General features: G+C 54.9%; 1 protein-coding gene across 4 annotated transcripts in view; it reads right to left on the bottom strand.

The window, feature by feature from the left end:
* Window positions 1–3,086: 3,086 nt before the first annotated feature.
* The window catches only part of LOC105469424 (fatty acid desaturase 2), a 108,034-nt gene continuing 84,947 nt past the window's right edge, over window positions 3,087–26,173 (bottom strand). For 2 of the 4 annotated variants that reach the window (XM_071074484.1, XM_011720414.3), the window contains exons 5-12: window positions 25,095–25,220; window positions 15,698–15,758; window positions 15,241–15,317; window positions 9,696–9,793; window positions 9,388–9,484; window positions 8,970–9,049; window positions 7,498–7,623; window positions 5,653–7,356 (exon numbers count right to left, since the gene is read on the bottom strand). In XM_071074484.1, the coding sequence (XP_070930585.1) occupies window positions 7,305–7,356; window positions 7,498–7,623; window positions 8,970–9,049; window positions 9,388–9,484; window positions 9,696–9,793; window positions 15,241–15,317; window positions 15,698–15,758; window positions 25,095–25,220 (717 nt within the window). In that variant the 3' untranslated portion in view covers window positions 5,653–7,304. Of the gene's footprint in view, window positions 4,237–5,652; window positions 7,357–7,497; window positions 7,624–8,969; window positions 9,050–9,387; window positions 9,485–9,695; window positions 9,794–15,240; window positions 15,318–15,697; window positions 15,759–25,094; window positions 25,221–26,173 lie in introns of those variants that run through there. The other 2 variants (XM_071074483.1, XM_071074485.1) reach the window with 2 other exon arrangements.

Here is a 26,173-nt window from a genome sequence, read left to right on the forward strand (position 1 = left end):
GCATGAGTTTTGAAGCTGGGGTCTGCCCAGACTCCCCTGCAGCATTCAGGCCCTCGGCCATCACTGTGTGTGTTGGGCTGGCGGCGGGGTGAGGGGGAGCGCTAAGGAGCTCCCTTCAGCTCTAGATGCTCTGGGCCTGGGAGCTCATGGCTGCCTGGACTCAGACCTGCCCGAGGGCCTATTCACTTCCTGTTCATGCTGGGCTTACAAGTCACTTGACCCCTCTGCATGATGGGATGAGCAGGCCCAGCAGATGAGGACCCAGGGCTGGGGGCCATGTCTACAGACACCTCTGGACATGGACTGGGGAAGATGGTTGTGCCTCTGGACCTGCACTGGCCTCCCACAGCCCTCCATGATGGGGGGCCTCAAAGGGCCCCATGCAGCGGGCCACCTGCTGATCTCAGCACCACACCTGGCATCACACCAGTGGTGGTGGTGCAGCCTGTGCCCAGTGGCCCAAGGAGGCAACGTCGATCTCCCTCAAGCCCACCTGGGACCAGGTGCTTGCCTGTAGTTACTGCAGTGAATAAGCTGGACCCCTGAGGCATGGCCATTCCTGTCCCTGAGTCCCTGGAGTCAGGTCTTAGGCTCCTCGTCTGGCAATGGGCTGGACTGTGCCTGTGGGTTTTGGACAGTTCTGGGGAGGGCTTTGAGTTGCTTCTTGTGGCGCCCAGAATTGAGAAGCAGATCTGGCTGGACCTCTCAGTCCCCAGCACCCACACAGCCTGACAGCTCCAAGCTGAGCTGAGGGTTTCATCTGAAATGTCGGCAGCTGGAGAAAGAAAGTTTTGAGCGAGGATTTCCGTGAGGCCTTTCTGGAGTGGGAGCCGGGGTCGCCCTACCAGCTGCAGGGGTTGCCCCACACTCTTTGGGCTTCCATTGGCCTGGACTGGGTTCTCTTTGGGAGGTGGAAAAGGTGCAAATTCTGCCAATTTTTCTTCAACCCCTCCCAGGCCCATCCTCCGTGGGACAGAGCTGGAGGGGAAGCCCTGCTGCCCCATCAACCCGCTCCCCACTCCACACACACACAAGGTGGCTCTGAGCGTTGCTGCCTATGAACTTCTCTTCCAAGACAGCCAGAAAGCTCCTCAGTGCTAAGGCTGATCACTGTAGTCTTGCACCTGCTTCCTCTCTGCGGGGAGGGGCCGTCACACGTTCCCATGGGCTCTTGCAGCTCTTCCCAGAGGCTCCCCTTCTAGAAAGTTCTCTCTGACCCGCAGGGCTCCTCCCCTTCCCTGCCCAGCCTGTGGCTGGGGTCTCCGTGACAGCACCTGGAATACTGACCTCATTTGCTGCTAGAGGCTGGTGGCAGCCCACAGCCTGGCCGAGGAGACCTTGGTGTGTGTTTTCTGAGAGGATGACAGACAGACAGACAGACAGACAGGGTGTTTGGGTCCTGTTTCCCTCACCCTGACTCCTGGGGCAGGAGAGCACTGGGGACTAGGGGAGGTCCTCCTCAGCTCACATTATCTCCCAGGCCCAGGAGCAGACAGCCCAAAGCTCCCTATGGCCTCCCAGCCCAGGACAGTGTCAGCAGAGGCCTCCTGGTAGGGCCAGGGAAGCAGAGGGTGGCAGCCCCTTCAGCTTGGTTGTGCGATACCTGCCGTCCTCCGGGTGCCACCCGGCCCCGCCCTGATTCACTCAAGTCAGACAGACTTGGGGCTGGGGTGGAGTCGGGGCAAGTCCCGTCTGCCAGGACGCAGGCTGTGTGACCTTGGGGGAGTTCCTTGACCCCTCTGAGCAGTAGTACCTAGGGTGGTGGAAGAAAGGCTCTTACCAAAGGGCACAGCAGCAGGCTCAGAAGTTTATTCACAAATTTCGTGCACACAACCCAATTCCCCAAGGTGACCATTTGCTCTGTCACCTGGGACAAGTTCTTTGCCTTCCCTGAGCCTCAGTTTTCAACCGAGGGTAAGACGATGCTCCTTGAAAGGTACTTCCTGCCTCAGACACACACACTTCTCATACCCAGGGCGCGCCTTGCATTCAGGGTCTCTGCACAGGCTGTTCCCTCTGCGGGGACTCCCCCTTCCTGTCACTGCCTGTTTAAATCCCGTTGGCTCCTGGTGCCACGCGGGTGCCCTGAGCCAGGGCAGGCTCCGAATGGCATTCCCTCCGTCCACACCCTGGTAGAGATCGCTGTGCGCTGGCTCCGAGGCACTCTCCAGGGAGATGCTAACACGGAGGACCCACAACAGCCGAGCCTGCAGCGCCACCCACGGGCGCCCGGAGCATCTGCGCCAGTGTGGGGCTGGCCGTGCTCCCTGCTGCCCCTGGTAACTTGCTTCGCGAACCCCTGGGAGGCCCCGCCCTCAGCAGCCACGCCTAGGTTTCTCTGGACTGCCTGGGATCCATCACTGGCAGGGGAATCTTTGCTTTTGCCCCACTGGCCCCCATGCTAGATCCCCTGGGAAAAGGTCACCCTCAGTCCTGAGTTGAAGTCCCCCTTCTCCATCTGTAGGTCTCTTAGACTCAGAACAAAGGCTTAGTGCACTGGGGCCAGGTTTGTAAAAGGAAAGAGGCTTTGGTGGAACCTCTGAGCCTCTGAGACCGTGTTCCTTTTTTATTGTCTGTACAAGAGGCGTGGGCCCAGAGGAAAAACAGCTCCCGAGGGAAGCTGTAACTGCAGCGTTGGTTTGTTCCTTTGATCATTAACATTTCTTCGGGTCTCCCAGCCCAGGCAGATGTTGGAAATGATGATGCCCAAGAGCCAGCCCCTGCCTGGCATGTTGGGAGTAGCTGGCGGCGGGCAGGGGGTCAACAAACTCCTTTGTGACAGGACAGGCCGTGGGCTTCTCAAGGTTCCTCCCCCCACAGCACTATGTCCTTAGGCAGTGAGCCACCACGAGTACTGGGAGCTTGGCCTATTCCAAGCTCTTGGCTGCTGTCACTCTTTCTCTTGGACACTTGCTCTTGAATGGGACAATGGAGAAGAAAGACCTGAATGCCCTTAAAATCCAAAGCAAAGTGTGATGGTGGAGGACGATGGGGACGTGATCCTGAAATCTCAGCACGGTGGGTGGCTGCTTGTTCTGGATGTGCACTGGCCACATGAAGCCAGTCTGGTTCAGAAAAGGAAAACCAGTCCCAAGGGCAGTGGCGTTTCAGCCTGGGGCAGGCAGCCCCCACGGCACCCCATTTCCCTCTCAGATGTTGGAACAGGGACTCTTTGAGAGGCAGCTTCTTGTCCAGAGGGGCACACCTCAGGGGAGGGTGCAGCCAGGCCAGCTGAGGAGTCCCAAAGGGCCCAAGGCACTGTGTCACACAAGCAATGACCAGCCGCTCCTGATGGCAGCCCAAGCCCAGCCCCAGGTGGGTAAACGCTTCCTCTCCCCTCCCAGTAGGCACAGAGGGCTTCAGAGTGTCCAGCCAGACACCCCAAGGATCCGCCTGTGGTGCCACAGCACCACCCCCCGTGCCCACACACACACAGCCTAGGCTTGGGGTGCTGCAGATGCCCCCACCACCCACAAAGCTGATACCCTTTTATCTGTGTAGCTACCCCGCTCTTATCTCCTCCACAGAGACTAACTGCCCTCCACTGCCCCCACCCCTCCAGCCAGCCGCTGGGCCTCCTGGGAGCTGTCTGACATCTGATATGATGGGGGCAGGGTCTGGGAACAGCCCTTTCTGTGCAGGAGAGGTGGCCAGGGGCCTGCGGGTTAGGAGCAGGATCCTGCTGCTGTGTGGCCTCAGACCAGTGCTGTCCTCTCTCTGGGCTCAGCCTCTTCGCCTGTGATGGAGGTGTTGGGGTTTGATCACCCAGGGCCTTGAATATTGGGGCACCATGACTTTGGCAGGGGACAGGGATTAGAAACTCACAGTTCTGGGTGTGTTAGCAAGGGGGTCAGCTGAGTACAGGGACAGGAGGGGGCGGTTAAGCAGAGAGAAGATATGAATGTTCTCAGCTTCTTGACCCAGGGAAGTATTCAAGGGCAAGGTGGGGCTGGGGAAGTCACAGAGAAGCTCCAAGTGCCCGGTGAGACTGGGTCAAGTTTTACCTGGTGTCCTCATAGCCCCAGCGTCCATCTGGCCTTCAGTATCCCCAACTCCAAGCCCCCTGGTTGTTATGGGTGAAGGACCCATAGATTTCCGACTGGCAGGGTTGGGAGGCCTGGGCTGGTCGCCATCCTGGAGGCGGGTCACAGGCACATGGCAGAGGGTGGGAGGTGTGCTTGCCAGGGTCTTGCAACCTTGAAGGCCACCGTCAGTGGGTCCACCAGAGTGAAAGGCCTAGGGTAGGTGGGTATTGAGAAAATGGCATCCTTGGGGCCCCTCTAGCTTGCCCCTGTGGACTGTGGCCCACAGGGCCAGGGAGGGCAAAGGACTCCCCAGAACCACTGTAATGCCAGGCCCTACTCAGGACACCCTATGGCCACTGGGGAGCCATACATACCGCAACCCAGTCTGCTGGCTGTCCCTACCCGGCTGGGTTTCGGCCAGGCAAAGCAGGGGTTGGGGAAGCAGGCGGGGGCTGAGGTCTACTCAGGAGCCCTCCCCAGCCCTGCTGGGAGTAGCTACAAAGCCAAGGGGAGGCCCCGAGGTGTTGACTAGCCAGTGCCTCTTGGCCCTTCCTTAGCACACCTTCCCAGGCTCAGCCCTGCCAGGAGAGCCATCCCAGAGACGACAACGGAGCAGCATGGGGGGTCTGTGGGAGACCGACTGTACAAGTACCCCTGGCATGTTACTTTGGACTCTTCCCAAGCTCTGGGGTCAGACAGACCTAGGACCCAATCTCTGTGCCCATGAACTGGTGGTGACCCTGGGCTAGGATGATATCAGCCTCCCCACAGCCTGTGGGTTCTGAATGAGCCACTGCATATAGAGGCACGGGAGCCACAAGACAGAATCAGCAGCCTCCAGAGCCTTCTTCAGCCCCTTTTTAATTTTATTTATTTATTTATTTTTGAGATGGAGTCTCGCTTTGTCGCTAGGCTGGAGTGCAGTGGCACCATCTCAGCTTACTGCAACCTCTGCCTCCTGGGTTCAAGCGATTCTCCTGTCTCAGCCTCCCAAGTAGCTGGGACTACAGTCACGCACCACCACGCCCAGCTAATTTTCGTATTTTTAGTAGAGATGGCGTTTCACCGTGTTGGCCAGGATGGTCTCGATCTCTTGACCTCGTGATCTGCCCGCCTCGGCCTCCCAAAGTGCTGGGATTACAGGCATGAGCCACCGCGCCCAGCCTTCTTCAGCGCCTTCCAAGGAGGCCAGGAATTGTGTTTGGCCTGGCACTCTGTGGAAGCCGGCTGGCCCAGGGCTGGGAGGGCAGACTGCACTTGGGGAGACGTCTGGGGAGTGAGGATGTTAGGAAGGGTCTCTGCGAACCCCTCCATGCCACCCTCCTCGGGTAGGGTTAGTTGCTGAGAGGTGGCTCCCAGCCCGGTTCTAGAATTGGGTTGGGGTCGGCTGCTGAGAGGAGGAGGACAGGCCAATGGTTTTGGGTCATTTCTACCAAGTTCTGGGCCCCAGAATGAACCTCAGAGGCAGCAGGGAGAGGCAGGTGGGATGGCCACCAGGGAGGGAGGGGATACAGAGAAATACAAGTGTGGGGACCCCTCCTGGTGCCCAGGCCCAGCTAGGAGGGCCTCCTCTATCACCCAATACCATGGCCTGGCATTTGCGTGCAGGAAACACAGGAAGTGAGAATAAAATTACTTATTTTATTTCAAAAAATTTAGGGGTGGGGAAGCAACATGATAAACATTACAATCAGCTCCCTGTGGGTTCATTCTGCCTCTGCGGGGGTCGGGGGCACACAGTAGCTGGGGGCATGCCATTGCCATGGCAACCCAGACGCTTAGATGCAGGTCCCTCCTGGCTGGTTAGAGCTGGGAGAACTAGGCGCCCTCCCCAAAGGCCCCCATTCTGAGTTGTTGGTGCCCACCCCTCCCCTGAATCTAAGAACTGATTAGTGGGTTAGACTCTGCAACAGCAGCTCAGGATCCCCCCAGGACTTCCCTCCCTCCCCTCTCACTTGCCCCTCCGCTCAGCTACCAACACTTCCAGCCCCTACCTCCTCCTCTTCTCAGCTCCACCCTGGTCCTCATGAGGTAACCCCCTCCCCAGCCCCTCAGGGCAGCCTCCTGCTGACACTCCCTCCTGCTCTGCCTCCCTGGCCCTCCCTCACAGTCAGGGCCACAGAGCCAAGGCCATGTGGTGAAAGGCAGATTGTCACAAGGCCCAGCCCTGCTGCCCACTCCTATCAGAACGCATCCTGGAGCAAAAGGTTAAACACAGTGAGGGCAGGTACAGACAGCAGAGTGCCTGAGGCAGCGCCGTCCACACAGCAGCCCCAAGATGGGGAGGGCTGCAACGAGACCTCCCAGCTCCAGTGCCCTCCTGCAGCCTGCAGGGCCCACATCCCCTGGGTCCAAATGGCCAGGGATTGGCTGGCACTGCCCAGCTGGTAACGGAGCATTTGGAGAAGGGTCGGATTGCTCCAGAATCTTGGACCTCAGGACAACCTGAGGACAAGCTGCGGGTGGGGCTGAGCCTCCAGGCCAGCTGGCGCCTCCCTGAACCTGGCCACTGCCTCTGCTGAGCCACAAGAGACAAGGGACTCCCCTTTGGTCCCAAGGTCACAGGCTCAAGTTGGGGAGGTGGTGGAATGGGGCCCGTGAAAGCCCAGGGTCAGAGCACTCTAGTGATGGGGTGGAGGACTCTTCCAGGGCCTGAGGTTTGGGCTGGCTGTGCCCGCAGGCCCGGGGCCCTGGCCATCTTAAGAGAGGCCCGGGGTACTGATCCCGGCTGCGAGAGGGAGACCCGAGCTTTGTAACAAAGCAGGCCTCTCTACGAAGGGTGGACCAATGGCGGCCGTCAGGGAGAGTGAAGCCAGACCCAGAGGGTCATGGGCCCTGCCCGACTAGGACCTGCCCCCAGAAACCCCAAGAGCATCTGAAGAACTGAAGCAGGGGTGAGGCCTAGTGACCAGGCTGCAAGGGGAGGCTCACAGGCCAGACCCAGGGACCGCTGGTCTCCTCCCACCTTTAGGGGCAGAGAGTGGAGGTAGGACAGAGCCACCCGCCGTGGCCACCAATCTCTGCTCCTTGGAAGAAGGGGCTGGGAGGCCCTGGGAGGGTCATGGCTGACGGCTGAAGGAGGGCAGGCCCCATGAGGGCAGGGTGCTATGCGGGAGACGTGAAGGGAAAAAGGAGAGGAGAAAGGGAGAAAGATCCAACACGGAGTACGTGAGTGGTGCGTACACCAGCCTCTCAGACACCCCTCAGAACAGAAGCCCACCATTCCTCTGGCCATCACCCCACCTGCGCCCCTTCCCCACGGTGTCCGGGGCTGTGGCTTCATTTGTGAAGGTAGGCATCCAGCCACAGCTTCCCAGACTTCCTCAGGGACCTGCGAAGTTGGGGATGGACGAGGGTCAGGGACCAGGACAGGTCCAGCCCCAGGGAGTGCAGGGGCTGAGGAGGCCATCATTAAGGTGGAGGTCCACAGGGTGATCCCAGGGCCCAGCCCCTGTGGACCTCCACCCCTCACCTGATGATGTCCAGCAGGGCCCTCAGTAGCGGCTTCTCCTGGTATTCAATGCCATGCTTGGCACATAGAGACTTCACCAGCGGGGCGATCTTGTGTAAGTTGTGCCGGGGCATGGTGGGGAAGAGGCTGAGGAGCATGTGGGATGGGCAGAACGTGAGGACTCCAGAGGGCCAGGCTGCTCCCGCCTCCTCCCACCACCCGCGCAGAGGCTGGCTGGGGCCCTCGGAAACCCTGTCCACAGCCAGGACCAGGTTCAAAGTGTGGCTCCTCGTGTGTGCCCAGTGGGGTGCCATGTGTGTGGAGGAGAGGGTGCAGCCCTCCATGAGCAGGAGGGCATTTGTGCTTTACGGAGCTGGGAAGATACTGGGTAGCCAGAGACAAAGTGTCATGTTTTTCAAAAAAGAAATGAAATAGCTGGAGGATGCTAGAAAAAGAGGCAGTGAGGTGGGGCACGGTGGCTCATGCCTGTAATCCCAGCATTTTGGGAGGCCGAGGCGGGCAGATCACTTGAGGTCAGAAGTTTGAGATCAGCCTGGGCAACATGGCAAGACCCTTCCTCTACAAAAAATAAAAATAAAAAATTAGGCCGGGCACAGTGGCTCACACCTGTAATCCCAGCACTTTGGGAGGCCGAGGCGGGTGGATCACTTGAGGCCAGGAGTTTGAGACCAATCTGGCCAACATGGTGAAACCCCATCTCCATTAAAAATACAAAAATTAGCTGGGCGTGGTGGCACATACCTATAATCCCAGCTATGTGGGAGGCTGAGGCATGAGAATTGCTTGAACCCGGTAGGTGGAACATGCAGTGAGCCGAGATGGCGCCACTGCACTCCGGTCTGGGCAACAGAGCGAGACTCTGTCTCAAAATAAATAAATAAAAGTAAAAAAATAAAAAACCAGCTGGACATGGTGGCATGCACCTGTAGTCCCAGCTACTCAGGAGGCTGAGGTGGGAGGATGGCTTTAACTCAGGCATTCCAGGCTGCAGTGAGCTAAGAAAGCACCACTGCACTCCAGCCCAGGAAACAGGGTGAGACCCTGTCTCTAAATTTTTTATTTTTTAATAAAAAAAAAAATGAGTGACAAGAGGTGAGGCAAGGACAAGGGGCAGCAGGGCAGTCCCTCGGCCAATGTTCCAGGCAAGCCCTGCCTTGCTAGCCTCACAGGGTCATAAGGTGCATGTGCAGGCTCCATAACTACAAAATCCCAGGCCCACGTAGAAGGAGGTGTTATCACTATGACCAAGTGGCACAGGACAAGGGGCATAGGACGCCCCTCCCGGAGATGGCACAGGGGAGCCCCTCTCCTGACCTCAGCGGGGCTGGCTGGGAGCCTCGCTCTAGATTGGGCAGAGACCTTGTCACAGAGACAAAGAGGTGGCCCCCACATTCTGCGCTCTGCCCAGACGGGGTAGCGGCCACTTCCCTCCCGCTGTGGGTCTCCCCGCCTCCCCGCAGCCCCGCGCTCACTGGTGCTCAATCTGGAAGTTAAGGTGTCCACTGAACCAGTCGTTGAAGAAGGACTGCTCCACGTTGCAGGTGGCTGTCAGCTGTCAGTGGAGGAGATGCGTGTCAGGGAACAAAGGAAGGCCTAAGGGCCCGGCCTCATTCCCAGGGGGCCCAGCCTTACCCAGGGTCTCCAGGTCACCCCTCCACATCATACCGTCCTGCCTGATGGCCTCAGCCCATCCAGATGCCCCACCTGTCCCTCCGGGGGACTCCTGCCACCCTTTCTTGCTTAGCCCTGAAGCTCCCAGCAGAAGGACACAGGCAGCCCCGGGAGGCCCAGCACAGCCCTGGATCAACAGATGCAGAGCATCTGGGGCCAGGACATGGACACCGGGACCAGGCTCTGCACAGCTCTGGTGACTGGCCCTGCCTTCCCTACCTGGCTACTGAACCAGTCGCGGTAGGCCTCCTGGTCAATCTCCATGACGATGTGATTCATCTGTGTGACCCACACGAACCAGTGGCTCTCCAGGAACCTGCAAGAGAACACAGCTCAGCGCAGGGGCCTCGGGGGGCCCGGTCATGGTGGGAACAGATGCACTCTCCCAACAGCCCAGGACAGCCCCTGCCAAGGGGCCAGGATGGGAGGTCCCTGGGCAAAGTGGAGCCGTCCAAGCCTCTTCTCATGCCAAAGCCCTCATCGGTGCCAGTGGAGGGCCCAGGGATGAACCAGCAAAGCCCAGGCACCTGATGAAGTTGAGGAAAAGGAGCGCTCCCAGGATGCCGTAGAAAGGGATGTAGGTGACGAAGAACCGGATGTAGTAGCTGATGGCCCAGGCCAGGTCCTGCGGGGAAAGATGAAGTTAGGTGCAGCCTGCCCTCTCCTCTGCCCGGGCACCATGTGCCTGCCCCAGATGTGCACACACCTCACACTCAGGCCTCTAGAAGCTGGACCGCAGCCCACTGAAGCACGATGGGCAATTACACGCAACCTGTTTGCTCCGGGTTTGCATGGCTGCCTTTGTTTCTAGGGAAATGCTGAGTGTTTTAGCATCAGGAAGTGACTGTGCCCTGTTCTTTGGGAGAGAAACGGACTCTCCTGCTGAGGGCAGTCGTGGGGTAGGGGTGGGGGTCAGCAGCCCTCTCATGGGTCAGGGGTGATTCTGAAGGTGTGCCCCCAACCCTGGGCCAGGTCCCCAACCGTCCCCCAGTCCTGTCCCTGCGCCTTGCACCTGGGTCTCCTCCTGGCCTCTCCTTCCAGCAGGCAGAGGGCTTGGAGGGGCAGGGAAGGTCAGAGGCACCATCGTCCCTACCTCAGGGCTCTCGCAGCAGAGGCTGGCCTCCCCATGCCCCACTGTCGTCCTGTGCTCCTCCACTCTGCTCTCCTTGCTGCCCCTGGCTGGAGTGGTACCAGGGACTGGGCTTGGACATCTCCTCTCATGTACTGGGAGGGTGACTTCACGGCTCTGCCCTGTCCACTGCCTCTCTGCCACCCAAGTCTTGTCTCAACTGGACCACAGCAGCAGCCTCCCACGGTCCCCTGCTTGTCCTCATGGCCACGGCAACCAGAGTGGCCTTCGCTCCAAGTAGGTCCCATCTCTCCCCTGCTAAAGCCTCCATCCCACCCAGAGTCACTCACGGAGCCTCGTGGGGTCAAGAACCTGTCTTTACTCAGCCCCCTGACCCAGCTCACTCCCTCCCCGGGGCCTCTGCACGGCCTGTTCCCACTGCCATGGCGCTCATCCTGCCGTGAGTTTAGGTATGGGGACACGTGCCACGGGCTCGGCACAGGTGTCCGAGGTGGAAGGTGAGGCCAAGGGACTGCCCTGTCTCACGTCGAACGGCTGAAGTACAAGGTCACATTTGAGTCTTAAAATAGATCCCCACTCCCCTGGAGAGGGGGAGACTAGGAGGTTATTCCAGCGGCTCAGACATGAAATGACAAAGGCCTAAACCAGAACCCACAGCGCTGACAAGGAGGTGACAGATTCCAGAACTGTCAGCGGCAACGGTGGCTGCATTTGCGCCTGCTTGGCTGTGGGGAATCTAGGCTGGTCCTAGGTGATAAGGGGTCGGGTGCCAGCAGCTGAACAGGAAAGGAGGAGGGGAGCGCTCAGGAGGGGCTGGAGATGGCTTCAGGGCCAACATTGGCTGAGGACAGGACCTCACGTTCTAATGAGGTGGCCTTCAAGGGGACGAGCGAGGCAGATGTAGCCAGTTCTGCTCCCACTTTCCATCACATTCCTTCTATTTTGTGTGTGGTGCAGTAGTGTGCAGTGTATCTACACATATATGGAAACAAAATGAGGACATGGTTATGGATTTTTTGTTTTTTGGAGACGGGGTCTTGCTCTATTGCCCAGGCTGGAGTGCAGTGGTGTGATCATGACTGTCCCAGGCTCAAGCCATACTTCCATCTCAGCCTCCCAAGTAGCTGGGACCACCACACCTGGCTAATTTTTTTTTTTTTTTTTGAGATGGAGTCTTGCTCAGTCGCCCAGGCTAGAGTGCAGTGGTGTGATCTCGACTCACTGCAGGCTCCACCTCCCGGGTTCACACCATTCTCCTGCCTCAGCCTCCCGAGTACCTGGGACTACAGGTGCCCACCACCACCCCTGGCTAACTTTTTGTATTTTTAGTAGAGATGGGGTGTCACCATGTTAGCCAAGATGGTCTCGATCTCCTGACCTCGTGATCCACCTGCCTTGGCCTCCCAAAGTGCTGGGATTACAGGCATGAGCCACCGTGTCCGGCCTCACCTGGCTAATTTTTTTAAAGTTTTTATAGAGATGGGTTGGGGGGGTGTCACTTATTTGTCCAGGCTGGTCTCAAACACCTGTGCTCAAGTGATCTTCCAGCCTTGGCCTCCCAAAGTGCTAGGATTAGAGGTGTGAACCATTGCCCCAGCCCAATTTTTATTTTTAAGAGACAGGGTCTCGCTCTGTTGCCCAGGCTTGAGTGCAGCAGTGTGTGATCACAGCTCACTGCAGCCTCAAACTCCTCGGCTCAACTCATCCTCCTACCCCAGCCTCCCAAGTAGCTAGACTGCAGGCACGCATCACCATGCCCAGCTTTTTGTAGAGACAGGGTTTCTCCATGTTCCTCAGGCTGGTCTCAAACTCCTGGCTTCAAGTGATCCCTCCCACTTCGGCCTCCCAAAGTGCTGAGATCACAGGCATGAGCCACCATGCCTGGCCTGGACTCTTTTTGAGTGTAGAGGGCAACACATACTCAGAGACCGTTGGTTTCAGGGGCAGGGAGTGCAGATCAGAAGCAGCTAGAGAGGTGGAGCGAGGGGGCTGGGAAGAAGCCAGCAGAGGTGGCTACCTGGAAGCCAACAGGAAGAACTGCAAGCGGGAGTGGCCAGTGGTGTCAGATACAGCAAAATTCCAGGAGGGTGAAGCCTGGGAGCATCTCAGGATCCAGGACGTGGCTCCGGGAACCAGGAAGCTTGCCAGAACATGTAAACCTCCCTAGGAAGCCTCCTTCAAAGATCTAAGGGTTTATCACCTCTTTCCTCTAAGCCAGGGTCCCCCAACCTCCACACTGTTGGCACCTGGGACAGGCTGCTTGTTGCCATGGGCGGTTCTCCAGGGCATGGCAGGGTGCTTAGCACCATCCTGGCTGGATGCCCACCAGATGCCAGTAGCACCCTCCTCTCCTGAAGTTGTGACAATCAGAAGTGTCTCCAGATACTGTCAAAGGGCAGAACAGCTCCCCTGAGAAACAGTGCCCCAGGTCATAGGTGCGCTCCTGGCTCTGAAAGCCCCATGGCTCATCACATTGTCCCCACTCTGCCATCTCCTTTTAGGAACACAGGGTGATTTCTTTTCCTGTTTAATGCTTTGTTCCTTAGGGAACAAGCACAGTCAAAAACAAAAAAAGAGGTTGCTCACTGCAACCTCTGCCTGCCAGGTTCAAGCAATTCTCCTGCCTCAGCCACCACCATGCCCAGCTAATTTTTTGTATTTTTAGTAGAGACGGGGTTTCACCATGCTGGCCAGGCTGGTCTCGAACTCCTGACCTCATGATCTGCACGCCTCGGCCTCTGAAAGTGCTGGGATTACAGGCATGAGCGACTGTGCCCAGCAATAGGCCATTTATGAGTTAGAACAGGATTGGATGCTAGAGGCAAGGAGATGGTGTAACATGTATGAGGAAGGAAAAAACATAATGATGCTAGTCTCTAACTTGAGCCACTGGGTAGATGATGGAGCCATTCATTAACATGGAGACCATCAGAAAAGGATTAGGTTGTGGGAGAAGAGGAGAGGACTTATATTGAATATGTTGGATTTGAAATGGCTGCGACACCTCTAGATGGAGTTAGATTGGATATATGGGTCCAAGACTTGGAGATAAAATTTGACTTGGCTGCTCTTAAATTCACAGTCAAGGTGAAAAGGACAACTTCAGTTAGCAAGCGATAAAACAGTAATCAATAGGCCGGGCACAGTGGCTCATGCCTGTAATCCCAGCACTTTGGGAGGCTGAGGTGGGTGGATCACCTCAGGTCGGGAGTTTGAGACCAGCCTGACCAACATGGTGAAACCCTATCTCTACTGAAAATACAAAATTAGCCAGGCATGGTGGCACATGCCTGCAATCCCAGCTACTCAGGAGGCTGAGGCAGGAGAATCGCTTGAACCTGGAAGGCAGAGGTTTCAGTGAGCCGAGATTGCGCCATTGTACTCCAGCCTGGGCAACAAGAGCAAAACTCCATCTCAAAACCAACCAAACAAACAAAAAACAGTAATCAATAAACAAGCCCACATTTGGTTAAGAGAGGAAAAACTTTCCCATAGCTATTGGTTGGAGCATGAGGGGCAAATAGACTGCTTAGAAAGACTGGATTTCAGGCAAGCATTTCAGAAAGTGACAATATAGTCTTTGATAATTGTCAAATAAACAACTTATCGGCTGGGTGCAGTGGCTCATGCCTGTAATCCCAGCACTTTGGGAGGATGAGGCGGGTGGATCACGAATCAGGAGTTCGAGACCAGCCTGGCCAACATGGTAAAACCCCATCTCTACTAAAAATACAAAAATTAGCCAGGCGTGGTGGCGGGTGCCTGTATTCCCAGCTACTCGGGAGGCTGAGGCAGGAGAATTGCTTGAACCCAGGAGGCAGAGGTTGCAGAGAGCCGAGGTCGTGCCACTACACTCCAGCCTGGGCGACAGAGCGAAACTCTGTCTCAAAAAAAAAAAAAAGAAGAAGAAAAAAGATGACGTAATTACAATGGGCCCTAAAGCAATATGAGCAACGTCCCTAGTTTAAAAAAGGAAAATTTTCAAGTATCCACTTTTGGTGAAGAAAAAAGGAAAATAAAAAAATAGGCCGGGCATGGTGGCTCATGCCTGTAATCCCAGCACTTTGTGAGGCTGAGGCGGGCAGATCACTTGAGGCCAAGAGTTCGAGACCAGCCTGGCCAACATGGAAAAAACCCATCTCTACTAAAAATACAAAAATTAGCCGGGCGTGGTGGCCGATGCCTGTAATCTCGGGTACTTGGGAGGCTGAGGCACAAGAATTGCTTGAACCCAGGAGGTGGAGGTTGCAGTGAGCCGAGATCATGCTACTGCACTCCAGCCTGTGTGACACAGCAAGACTCTGTCTCAAGAAATAAATAAATAAACAAAATAATTTTTTAAAGAGGGAAATTTGGACACAGATACAGATACAGATATGCAGAGAGACGATGTACCAAGAGGGAGGGCGAAAACCATCAACCAGCCAAGGAGAAGCCCAGAAGAGAGCCTTCCAGAGCCCTAAGGAATCCACCCTGCTAACACCTCGGTTTTGGACTTCCCGTCTCCGGAACTGGGAGAAAACACATCGCTGCTGCTTATGCCGCTCAGTTCGTGGTGCTTTGTCATACAGTCTTGGCAAACAAACACACCTCTCCTCTCGGCCAACGCCCAGCTGCTCCGATTTCTGACCAGGCTGTGGGGCGACCCCGTTCATGGGCCTCAGGGCCCGCAGGGAGTGGGGAAGGAAGATGGCTACACTTGCCTCTCATCATGCTGCCTTTGAGAACTTTCTGGGGGGCTCTACAAAAGCAGGGGCTGCCCCAGTGGACTCCCTGTGTCTGAGGGAGAGTAGAGATCTTTAGGACTGGGTCCTGGTGGCCCTAGGGGGAATCCTTTCCTGAGAGGCAGCTACCCCAGGGAGGAGATGCATAGGGCCCTGCAGGCTCCACTGAGGCACACGAGGAGGCAGCGTAGGGTCCCCAGGTCCACCTGTCCCAGTCACCCTCCTCCCCATGCCAAGCCAGCTGTGTCCCTGACTCACCACCCAGTTCTTGTGCACGATCATGGTCATGATGATCTGGTACTGGAAATACATGGGGATGAGCAGCGGCGGCCCAACTGCAAGAGAGAGACAGGCACTTAGAGGCATCCATTCACCCCGCCTGTGCCGGAAGGTCGGGGGGACCCGGGCCCAGCACTGATCACAGGGGCCAGCCCTGCAGACGTGAGCAGAAGCAGCCAGGGACCCCGGGGCCTGCAGAGAAGGCTGGGAGCCCTCGAGGATGTGCGTCACCCCTGGTACTCTCTGAGCCTGTGTCCCCACCTGGCCTGTAACATGGGCTGAGGGGGTCTGCAGGGGATGGCTGCTGTGGCCCCTGCTTCTAACAAGTTTAGTGTCACTTTCTGGACCTGGAAAAGATGTCAGGTAGGAGGGAGAGAGACGCCACTCTGGGGGGAGGGGAGGGACCAGGAGTGGTTTCAGGGTGCTGAGCACTCACTCAGGAAGAAGTATTCGTGCTGGTGATTGTAGGGTAGGTATTTCAGCTTCTTCTTGCCGTACTGAGGAGAGAGGAGAGATCATGAGCGCCCAGCAGCCTCAGCTCCCAGCCTCCCATGCTCCTCGACCCGCCCTGCAGCCACCATCCCTTCTCTCTACTCAGGGCATACCACTGTCCCTTTCCTGTCAATCTGCACCCTGGGCCCACCAAGCCTGGGGCCCCTCCAGCCCTCTGGGCTCCCCATTCTGCAGCCAGCAGTGACCAACGCTTCCTCAGCCCTAGCTGAGTGCTGGCCCAATGGCATCAATCCTCCGCAAGGCCGGCGCTTCTGAGGCTGAGGCTCAGCATTAAGCCATGTCCCAAGGCCATGGGAAGTGGCCCTGGCTGGGATCAGAACCCAAAAAACTGACTCTGAGCCCATGTGACAGGCACTAAATAAATGTTTGTTGAATGAATAGGCAACAGAGCAACTCTCGGCGGGGCATAAGCACCCAGGGGAGCTGCTAGGTCACCATGGAGAGCTCCTGGAGCCCACTGTGGCAGGGAGAACCTAGGTAAGGGCCCCAGAATTGCTGCCAGTCATCAGGCTGGGAGCATCTTCCTCCTTGGAGCCTCCGTGTAATTTACAAGAGTGAATCACTCCTCCCCAGCTGGAGCCTAACCTTGAGGACAGAACAGAGGAGGCCATGGCACACACTCCTAGGCCACATCTGGCTACCTGAGGTCCCCATGAAGGCACCTGTTTCTTCCCCATCATAGCCTGCACTTTGGGCAGCCTGATGCCCAGAGGCTCTGATGGAGGAGGGCTGGGCTGGGTCCCGGGTATCGTCACTGTCCAAAGCTGCTCAGGCCACTCAGTGTGAGCCAGGCATAGGAACCACGGTTCCAGGGGACCTGGAGCCCTTAATTCCATGGTCCAGCCCCTAGGGACCAGCCCACCCTGCTCTTTCAGGACTGAGACCAAAAGATACTGCTCACTGAGTGGCACCTGCTCCTCTTGCTTGCAGTGTGGGGAGGCTGGGCTTGGAGCCAGAAGATGCGCTCGAGCCGACTCTGCCTCTCACCAGTGCTGAGACTGCGTGAGTCGCTTAGCCTTGCTGAGCCTTGTCTGGCATTCGAATCAGTGGTCGGTAAGAGGAGCCAATGAGAACATGGGCACAGGTGCTAAGTGCTCCCTATACGCCTGGATCCAAAGGCCACAGTTGCCTCCTCCAACAGTGTCCAGTCCTACTTATTGCAGTCAGGAGGTCCAAGTGAGTTACAGAGGGAAGGAACCTTGGATGGCGCCTAGGCCAGCGCCCCTGTCATCCAGGTGAGAACACAGAGGGAAGTGATTGTCCAAATCACAGGGAGAGCACAGACTCCTGAGGGAGGAGGCTGTGGGTGGGAACCAGGTCCACTCTGTCCCCAACACTTGCATCTTGGCACCAATGGCCGTGGACACAGCACGCCCAGCCGAAGAACCCCCAGAAACAGTCCCTTTGTTCTGTGTGGCCTCCTGGGCCTTGGCAAGGATCTCACCCATTCCCAGAAAGGACGGCCACTTGTAGGAAGACTATCATTAAGGCCAGGGCTGAGGCCGGCCATGGGGAGGTCCGAGCCAGGAGGCCTCACAGGAGCCTTTCATGAGTCTCCGGTCGATGGAGGCGCTGGAGAAGCCAGCACTGCAGACCATGCCCTCGAGGTGGCCAGTCTCGGAGGCCTGCAGTGGCTCACAGAACAGGCCTCTGGGTCCTGCTCTAAGCTTCTCCCCGAGGAGAGGGAGCAGGCTCACAGCCCCAGCCTTAGCGTGCAGTGTCTCCAGCTCTGGCCAAGAGCTCCTCCCCACCGCATCTCTGTCCCACACAGCGTCCCGTCCCTCTTGGGCTGGGCCGGCTGTACTCGGAAGTGAGCACAGAGGGCAACCCAGGCAGGTCAGCAGGGGCCAGGGCATCCTATGGAGGGACTGAGGGCTGGCCACGCTGCTGTGGGGGCCTGGGAGGCACCTGGGGAGTCTGTTTGGAGCTGCATGTGCACAGTAGGCACCCTGTTCTCATGGGTGATGGTGGCCTTTGGGTGGACAACAGAGGTTACAGGGGCTGCCTCCGCTGGTAAGCACTGCTGGCTCTAGTGTGCACCTCTTTAATGCCCCAGAATGACCCTCGGGAGCCAGGGGGCCCTGCTTGCCAGGCAGCAGCAGGCCTCAGAGTGGGCCTCTGTGGGACAGTGAGCGAAATGCTTATCATAGTCATGCGCGTGTATGTGCGTGTGTATGGTGACATACCACTACACATCTGTCCCCATCTCGATGGCCTCAGCTGCAGCGGGTCTGCTGGGGGATGGCCAGTACTCCCCTCCCAAACCAGAAAGTACAACTGTGGGCTTGGGATACCAAGCCCTGCCCTGTGGCTAACTCTCTGCTCTCATCTTTCCCACGCTCGGTTCTTTGCCAGAGCTTTGCCATTTAAGTCATGGGAGCAGGGAAAGGAGGGAGAGGTATTTTAGAATGCACCAAGCTGGGGGGGGGAGGGGTGAGTGCCTGGCTGTTTAATTGATCAGAAAGCTGGGGGTACCCAACAAATGTATTTCGCAAGGGTCCCCGGGACTCCGAAGCTGTGGTGTGCAGCCAGACGGTTTGGGTTTGGACAGTGGTGTTGCCTTTTCCTAGCTGTTACCTTGAACAAGTCACTTCATGTCTCTAGGCCTTAGTTGTTCCATCCATGAAAGGGGTCGATGACAGCTCCTGCCTCACGGGTTAAGCAAGGACTAAGTGACGTTGGGCACGCACACTGCCCATCGCGCTGTCCAGCCCACAGACTCACTCAACAAGAGTCAGGCTTCTTCCCGACTGGGGGCTCAGAGCCCCAAGTGTGGGGAGTGGAGAACCCCACACATCTCCTCTTCCCGAGGAGTCCTCGTCACACACACAGAGAAAGCCCAAGAGGCAAGGAAGACACACGACTTTCACTTGGCTGGGCTGCGGCCAAGGGTGTGGGTGGCACACATGGACCTCCCCCTGACCAGGGACGGCGCCTTCCCAGGCTGCGGCTGATAGGCGGGGACTCAGGCCAGGGGCGAGGGAGGGAGTGCAGCCAACCCTGGCAGTGGGGCTGACTCTCCTGTCCTGGGTCTCTCTGCGCACCACAAGGCCAGGCTTGGATGAGGGCCTGGAGGATGCCGGGCCATGTGGAGAGGACCTTTCAGCTTTGGAACAAAATGTCTGAGGAATGACAAGGGCCCTCCTTGTCCGTGGAGGGTTGGGGGAGGGGAGCTGTCGCAAAGCCCAGTCTCTTGACTCTGGGAACCTGCACACTCACACACAGAGAGAAACGGGCAGCACGACCTCCCCAGCAGGAGCAGAATGGCAAGGTCCCAGTCCAAGGTCCCTGAGAGGGCGGCCTGTGTCTCCCAAGGTGGGATGGGTGGCTTAGGCCTGTTCATGAAGGTCCGCCTGAAGCAGGAAGCCCAGGAGGTTAGCTTCAGACAGGCAGGGCAGCAGAGGTGGTTTCCCGGATGGGAGGAGGAGGGGGAGGATCTCAGGCATGGCATGGCTTCTGAGGCCCATTTACACTGCTACCGGGATAATGGCCTCACCAACCCCCTCAGAAAACGAGGATATGGCAAAAGAAGAAGAAAACAAGACTGCTGCCCATATCACCACTATTAAACTCAGCTCTGAAATTTCCCGTCAATGCAATAAAACCCAAAGCAGACAACAGAATGGAGCTATTAAAAGAAAGAGACTACACTAACATCCAGATTAGAAGGAAGGAAGGAGGGAGGGAGGGAGGGAGGGAGGGAGGGAGGGAAGGAGGGAAGGAAGGAAGGAAGGAAGGAGAAAGAAAAAGAAAAAGAAAGAAAGAGACTACACTAACATCCAGATTAGAAGGAAGGAAGGAGGGAGGGAGGGAAGGAGGGAAGGAAGGAGAAAGAAAAAGAAAAAGAAAAAGAGGCCGGGCGTGGTGGCTCAAGCCTGTAATCCCAGCACTTTGGGAGGCCGAGACGGGCGGATCACTAGGTCAGGAGATCGAGACTATCCTGGCTAACACGGTGAAACCCCATCTCTACTAAAAAATACAAAAAACTAGCCGGGCAAAGTGGCGGGCGCCTGTGGTCCCAGCTCCTCGGGAGGCTGAGGCAGGAGAATGGCGTAAACCCGGGAGGCGGAGCTTGCAGTGAGCTGAGATCTGGCCACTGCACTCCAGCCTGGGCGACAGAGCCAGACTCAGTCTCAAAAAAAAAAAAAAAGAAAAAGAAAGAAAGAAAGAGAAAGAAAGAAAGAGAAAGAAAGAAAGGAAGGAAGAAGGAGAAAGAAAAGAAAAAGAAAGAAAGAGAAAGGAAGGAAGGAAGGAAGGAGAAAGAAAAAGAAAAAAGAAAAGAAAGAAAGAGAAGGAAGGAAGGAAAGAAAGAAAGAAAGAGAGAAAGAAAGAAAGAAAGAGGCAGGCAGGCAAGCAGGCAGGTAATCTAGCGTGACTATGTGTTTTTTTGGTTTGTTTTTATGTTGTTTTTGTTGTTGTTGTTGTTGTTGTCATTGTTGTTTTGAGACGGAGTCTCGCTCTGTCGCCCAGGCTGGAGTGCAGCAGTGCGATCTCAGCTCACTGCAACCTCTGCCTCCCAGGTTCAAGTGATTCTCTTGCCTCAGCCTCCAGAGTAGCTGGGACTACAGGTCTGTGCCACCACGCCCAGCTAAGTTTTTGTATTTTTAGTAGAGATGGGGTTTCACCGTGTTACCAGGATGGTCTTGATCTCCTGATCTCGTGATCTGCCTGTCTCGGCCTCCCAAAGTGCTGGGATTACAGACATGAGCCACCGCGCCCGGCCAAGAGACTACGTTTTCATTATTTTCAAGGATATGATCATCTACCCAGGAAACTCAAAAGAATCAACTGAAACACAACTAGAATTGTGAAGAGATATAAGTGGACACTGGTGGGACAAAAGATAACTATCCCATTCATGGGAAGGCCATGCAAATTAAAATTTAGAAAAAAAAAGAAAATGAAGATAACTACCGCAATATCCACTGCTTTCCTGAGTACCAGAGAACCCCCAATCATGAGGACAAAATATAAAACGGATAAGGATTGTGTTTTAAAAGAAACATCCATGAGACATATAAAGAAATATAGACCTTGGCCAGGCACAGTGGCTCATGCTGGTAATCCCAGCACTTTGGGAGGCTGAGGCAGGCAGATCACTGGAGGTCAGGAGTTCAAGACCAGCCTGGCCAACATGGTGAAACCCCATCTCTACTAAACATACAAGAATTATCCAGGCATGGTGGCACGCACCTGTAGTCCCAGCTACTCGGGAGGCTGAGGCGGAAGGATGGCTTGAGCCCAGGAGGTTGAGGCTGCAGTGAACCAAGATTGCACTACTACGCTCTAGCTGAGGTGACAGAGCAAGACCTTGTCTCAAAAAAAAAAAAAAAAAAAAGAAAAGAAAAGAAAAGAAAAAAAAGAGAGAGAGAGAGAAAGAGAAGGGGAAAGGCACCCCACTATGAACTTCCAATGAGTTAAGTGCCAAGGATGAATGAGTGAGTGTGGCTCCCAAGTCATCCAGACGGTGGCCTGGGAGAGGACAGACAGCCCAGCCCAGGCCAAGCCCGGGCTCAGGAGCACTCACTGCCTCAAATGGAGAAGCAATGCCACCTCATGGGGGTGCCGGGAAAACTGGCCGACTCTGGAGAAGAGTGAAGGCTGAACATCATCCTACCCATATCCCGTTTGGCAGAAGTTAAAGATTGAAACATGAAACCTTAAAGAACTGAAAATCGTATGTATGAAGAACTTTCTAAGCACACAAGAAATGAATCTCTGGGGGAAGTGAATATACTTTGCTGCATATGACAAAAAGAGTCCTCCTGGACAGCATCAATAAGACCAAAAGGTAGAAAACGAGGGAAAGGGCTCTACTGCCGAGCACATGCTATTCACAGTTCCACGTGCTGGAGCCGCCTGGCTGGGCTGCTTTGCTCATCTGTCCCCAGAGACAGGAGCTCTGGCCGGCGTCCTTGCTCTGGAGACTGGGATAGCGGCTTGAGACCCTGAGGCCTGGCCGCCCCACCTGGCCCTGCTGTGGTGTGTGGGACTGGCATGTGACAAGTCCCATCAGACCCACCGTCACTTCGGTCAAGAGACCAGAGTTCCCTCCAGGGCAGCCGGGTCCTCTGAGACCCAGCACAGGCCAAAAACCAGGAACCCGGGAAGCACCAGTCCTTTCCCTATGAGTGAGAGAGGGGATTTCCAGAACACTGCGGCACTGGCTGGGGACTTCCAAATGCCACTGGTAATTGGCCAACCAGATCCTCACAGCCTCCCACCCCCATCTCCTGCCCCAGAGCCAGCATTCCAGAAGTGTCAGGGGTGAGAAGATGTTGGGAAAGGAGAGGCTTCTCTGGCCGCCACACACAAGAAAGATGCCTTCTTGCCAGTGCAGCTGGCGGGACTAGACTTCCTTTGTTAGAGACACAGAGAACATCTGTCAGGACAGCCAACAACCCTACACCACAAAGCCTCCCCGATACGGCGAAGCCTTTGTCCCCACTTATCAGAAGACCTCAAGTTCACCAGTTCCGTTATCTAGACACCTCTAATTAAAGCTGGCAAACGGTTTCCTAGAAGAATAACAATAGCCTGTACTTTGGCAGAAAATAGAATCCCTGGCAGCTTAGAGAGGCTTCCAAAGTACAGAACTGTGGCTAATTTCCTGCGAATTGGCCACGTTACAGAAAAATCCATGTTACTGCTCAGATCGCCTCACGGGTGGACATGAAATAAGAAGAGGGCATACAAACCAGAACTGGGGAACCAGGCTGTCTCTTCACCTCGTTCCAAGCCTTAGGCGCCAACGCTGTCGGGAATACTACTTCACTCAGGGCGCCACTCCTTAGTGAGAGAAAATTGGCCTCACTTGGCAAATGCTGATGGAACCCTACTCTATGCATGGCTTTGAGATCTGCATAAAAGCCACAAGGATCTTCTAAACTTTCATTTTCATTATTAATGTATTTCCAAAAAGCAGCGAATATATTTATTTTTTTTCTTGTAAATTAGGCCCTGAGATAGAGGCTGTACATTAAAAAAAAGAATGTATTAAATAAGAACATTTTTTGTGGGATGCATTGTTGGGGCTTTACTTCAAAAGAAATTATGGGCCGAGCACGATGGCTCACACCCGTAATCCCAGCACTTTGGGAGTCTGAGGCAGGTGGATCACGAGGTCAGGAGTTCAAGACCAGCCTGGCCAGCATGGTGAAACCCCGTCTCTACTAAAAATGAGAAAATTAGCCAGGCGTGGTGGTGTGCACCTGTAATCCCAGCTACTCAGGAGGCTGAGGCAGGAGAATCACTTGAACCTGGGAGGCGGAGGTTGCAGTGAGCCAAGATCGCGCCACTACACTCAAGCCTGGGCAAGACAGTGAGACTCTGTCTCAAAATAAATAAATAAATAAATAAAAGAAAAAAAGAAAGAAAGAAAAAGAAAGAAATTATGAATGACTAACACTCAATTTTTCTGCCTTATAAAATAATATAGGTCCTGTTATGGTTCAGAAATACAACAGAATACTATATGGCTAGAGGGAGATGAGACCTGGCTACATGAACTGGTGGGGAAGGGCGTCCACATTCACAGAGGTGGCAAGTTGCAGGACACAAGGTAGAACTTTTTCTTTTTTCTTTTTTTGTTTTTGAGACAGAATCTTGCTCTTCTGTCCCCGCTAGAGTGCCGTGGTACAATCATAGCTCATTGCAGCCGTGAGCTCCCAGGCTCAAGTGATTCCCCCACCTCAGCCTCCCCTGCACGTGGGACCACAGACGCACAACACTACACCTGGCTAATCTTTTGTATTTTTTGCAGAGATGGGGTCTCACTTTGTGGCCCAGGCTGGTCTTGAACTCCTAGGCTCAAGCAATCCTCCCACTTCAGCCTCCCAAAGCACTGGGATTACAGGTGTGAGCCACTACAGCTGGCCTAAAATTTTTGTTTGTAAAGAAACAGATATATGCATGTTTATACATATATAAAAATATCTAGAAGACTATATAGCATCTTGTTAACAGTGGTTACCCTCAAGGGCATAAAATTTGGGGCAAAGAGGAGGTTTGAGAGACTCACTTTTTTTTTTTTTTTTTGAGACAGGGCTTTGCTCTGTTACCCAGGCTGGAGTGCAGTGGTGTGATCATAGCTCACTGTAGCCTCAACCTCCTGGGCTCAGCTCAAGGGATCCTCCCACCTCAGCCTCCCCAATAACTGAGACTAGGCACATGCTACCATGCCTGGATTTTTTAGAGACGGGGTCTTGCTGTGTTGCCCAGGCTGAGACTCATGTCTTAATTCTGGATATTTCTATACTGCTTAAAAGTTTATACCAAGTGTGTTCTATATTTGTGGTAATACAATGAATTAATATGAAAATAAGATGATGTAGTAAATGGAAGGCAATGGCCTAGCAATCATAAGGTCTGGGGCCTCACCCTAGACTGGCCACTAAATTACATGACTCTCGGTTGGGTGCGGTAGCTCATGCCTGTAATACCAGCACTTTGGGAAGCTGAGGCAGGCGGATCATGAGGTCAGGAGTTCGAAACCAGCCTGGCCATAGTGAAACCCTATCTCTACTAAAAATATAAAAATTAGTCAGCATGGTGGTGCATGTCTGTAATCCCAGCTACTTGGGAGGCTACTTAGGAGAACTGCTTGAACCCAGGAGGTGGAGGTTGCAGTGAGCCAAGATTGCGCCATTGCACTCCCGCTCTGGGCAACAGAGCAAGACTCCATCTCAGAAAAAAAACAAATAAATTACTTGACCGTGAATGTGTTCCATCCTCTCGCCAACCTTCAATTTCACATCCACTGGTGAAGCAGATTGGACCAAGCCATGTTGAGGCTCCTCCCAGTGTACAGGATGATGATTCTCTGAATAAGGTTTTCTCAACATGAGCCAGTCGGTTGGCAACCAAGCTTGAGCCCCTGAAATCCTGCCTTCCTGCTGAACTGGAACAAGATTTCCCTCTACCCTGGGAAGAAACAAGACAGAAAATGCTCTTCCTGGCCTAAGGGCGGGCGGGAGGCATCTACCATTCTAATGAGGAGCTGAGTCCCGTATTTACAGGTGAGGCCATTCCACATACATTCCAGCCGGAACAATTCAGGGTACCTAGGAGAGGTGTCTGTGTAGCAGGAGATGCAGACCTGGCTGGCTGAATGTTGGCCCTCTAGGCTTCCTTCCCGGCTCCCTGCTCAGGCCAAACACTTCCTAGGTCAACACCATCCCCTTAGTCATACCCCAGTGGGCTGCCATTCACCCAGGCCAAACACTTCCTAGGTCAACACCATCCCCTTAGTCATACCCCAGTGGGCTGCCATTCACCCAGGCCAAACACTTCCTATGTCAACACCATCCCCTTAGTTGTACCTCAATGGGCTGCCATTCGCCCAGGACAAACACATGCAGCATGTTCACATCGGGATCCTTGTGGAAGATGTTAGGCTTGGCGTGGTGCTGGAAGTGGCGATGATTCCACCAGTTGGCAGAGGCACCCTGTGGGGAGACAGGGGTTGGGATGACCCATGCAGGCCACCAGAGAACCAAGCTCACCTGTGACAGGCCCTGCTTACGAGCAGTTCCCAGCACCTTCAACCCTCAGGGACAGCACCTCAGGCCCCCACAAGGTCAGAATCCAGCCCTGCCATGACTAAGCTCAGAGCATGGGCCAGCCCCAGATGGAGTGAAGTCACTTCATCTCTCTAGGCTTCAGTTTCCTGGATCATAAGACAATGATGGCGGGTGAGGCATGCTGCTGTGGGACCACATAATGAACGCTCCAGCAGGTGTGGGAGCTGGTCTCTGCCTCTCCGCCACCAGGTGTGGAGCCAGAGCTGTGCGAGGTGAAGCCGGGGTTTCAGGGATAGAGAGAACTGGTCCCTGCTATGTGGCCTAGAAATCTCCCTCCTGAGTGTATATCCAAGATAAATGAAAACATGTCCACACACTAACTCATAGAGGAGGTTCATAGCAGCATTCTTTAAAAGAACCAGAAGAGCAAAAACAACACAAGTGTCCATCAACAGATGAGTGGGTGAATGAAGTGCAGATTAGCCACACAATGGAATATTGTTTGGCTGTGCCATAAAACAGAACGAATCAGACACTTGCTACAACACAGATGAGCCTGGAGAACATGCTAAGGGAAGGAAGGAGCCACAAAAGACCACATATCGCATGATTCCACCGACATGAAATGTCCAGAACAGGCAAATCTATAGAGACAGAAAGTTGAGCAGTTGTGTAGGGCTAGGATTGGGGTACGGGAGGGAGTGAGGGGGTTGGGATGTGATGGCTAAGAAACCTGGGATTTCTTTTGAGCATAGTGAAGACGCTCCAAAATTGACTATGACAATGGTTGCATAAATCCGTGAATATACTAAAAGTCATTGATTTGTCTACTTTAAATGGGAACACTGGCTGGGCGCAGTAGCTCACACCTGTAATCC

The sequence above is a fragment of the Macaca nemestrina genome, chromosome 12, assembly GCF_043159975.1.
Source record: "Macaca nemestrina isolate mMacNem1 chromosome 12, mMacNem.hap1, whole genome shotgun sequence".
Taxonomy (NCBI): domain Eukaryota; kingdom Metazoa; phylum Chordata; class Mammalia; order Primates; family Cercopithecidae; genus Macaca; species Macaca nemestrina.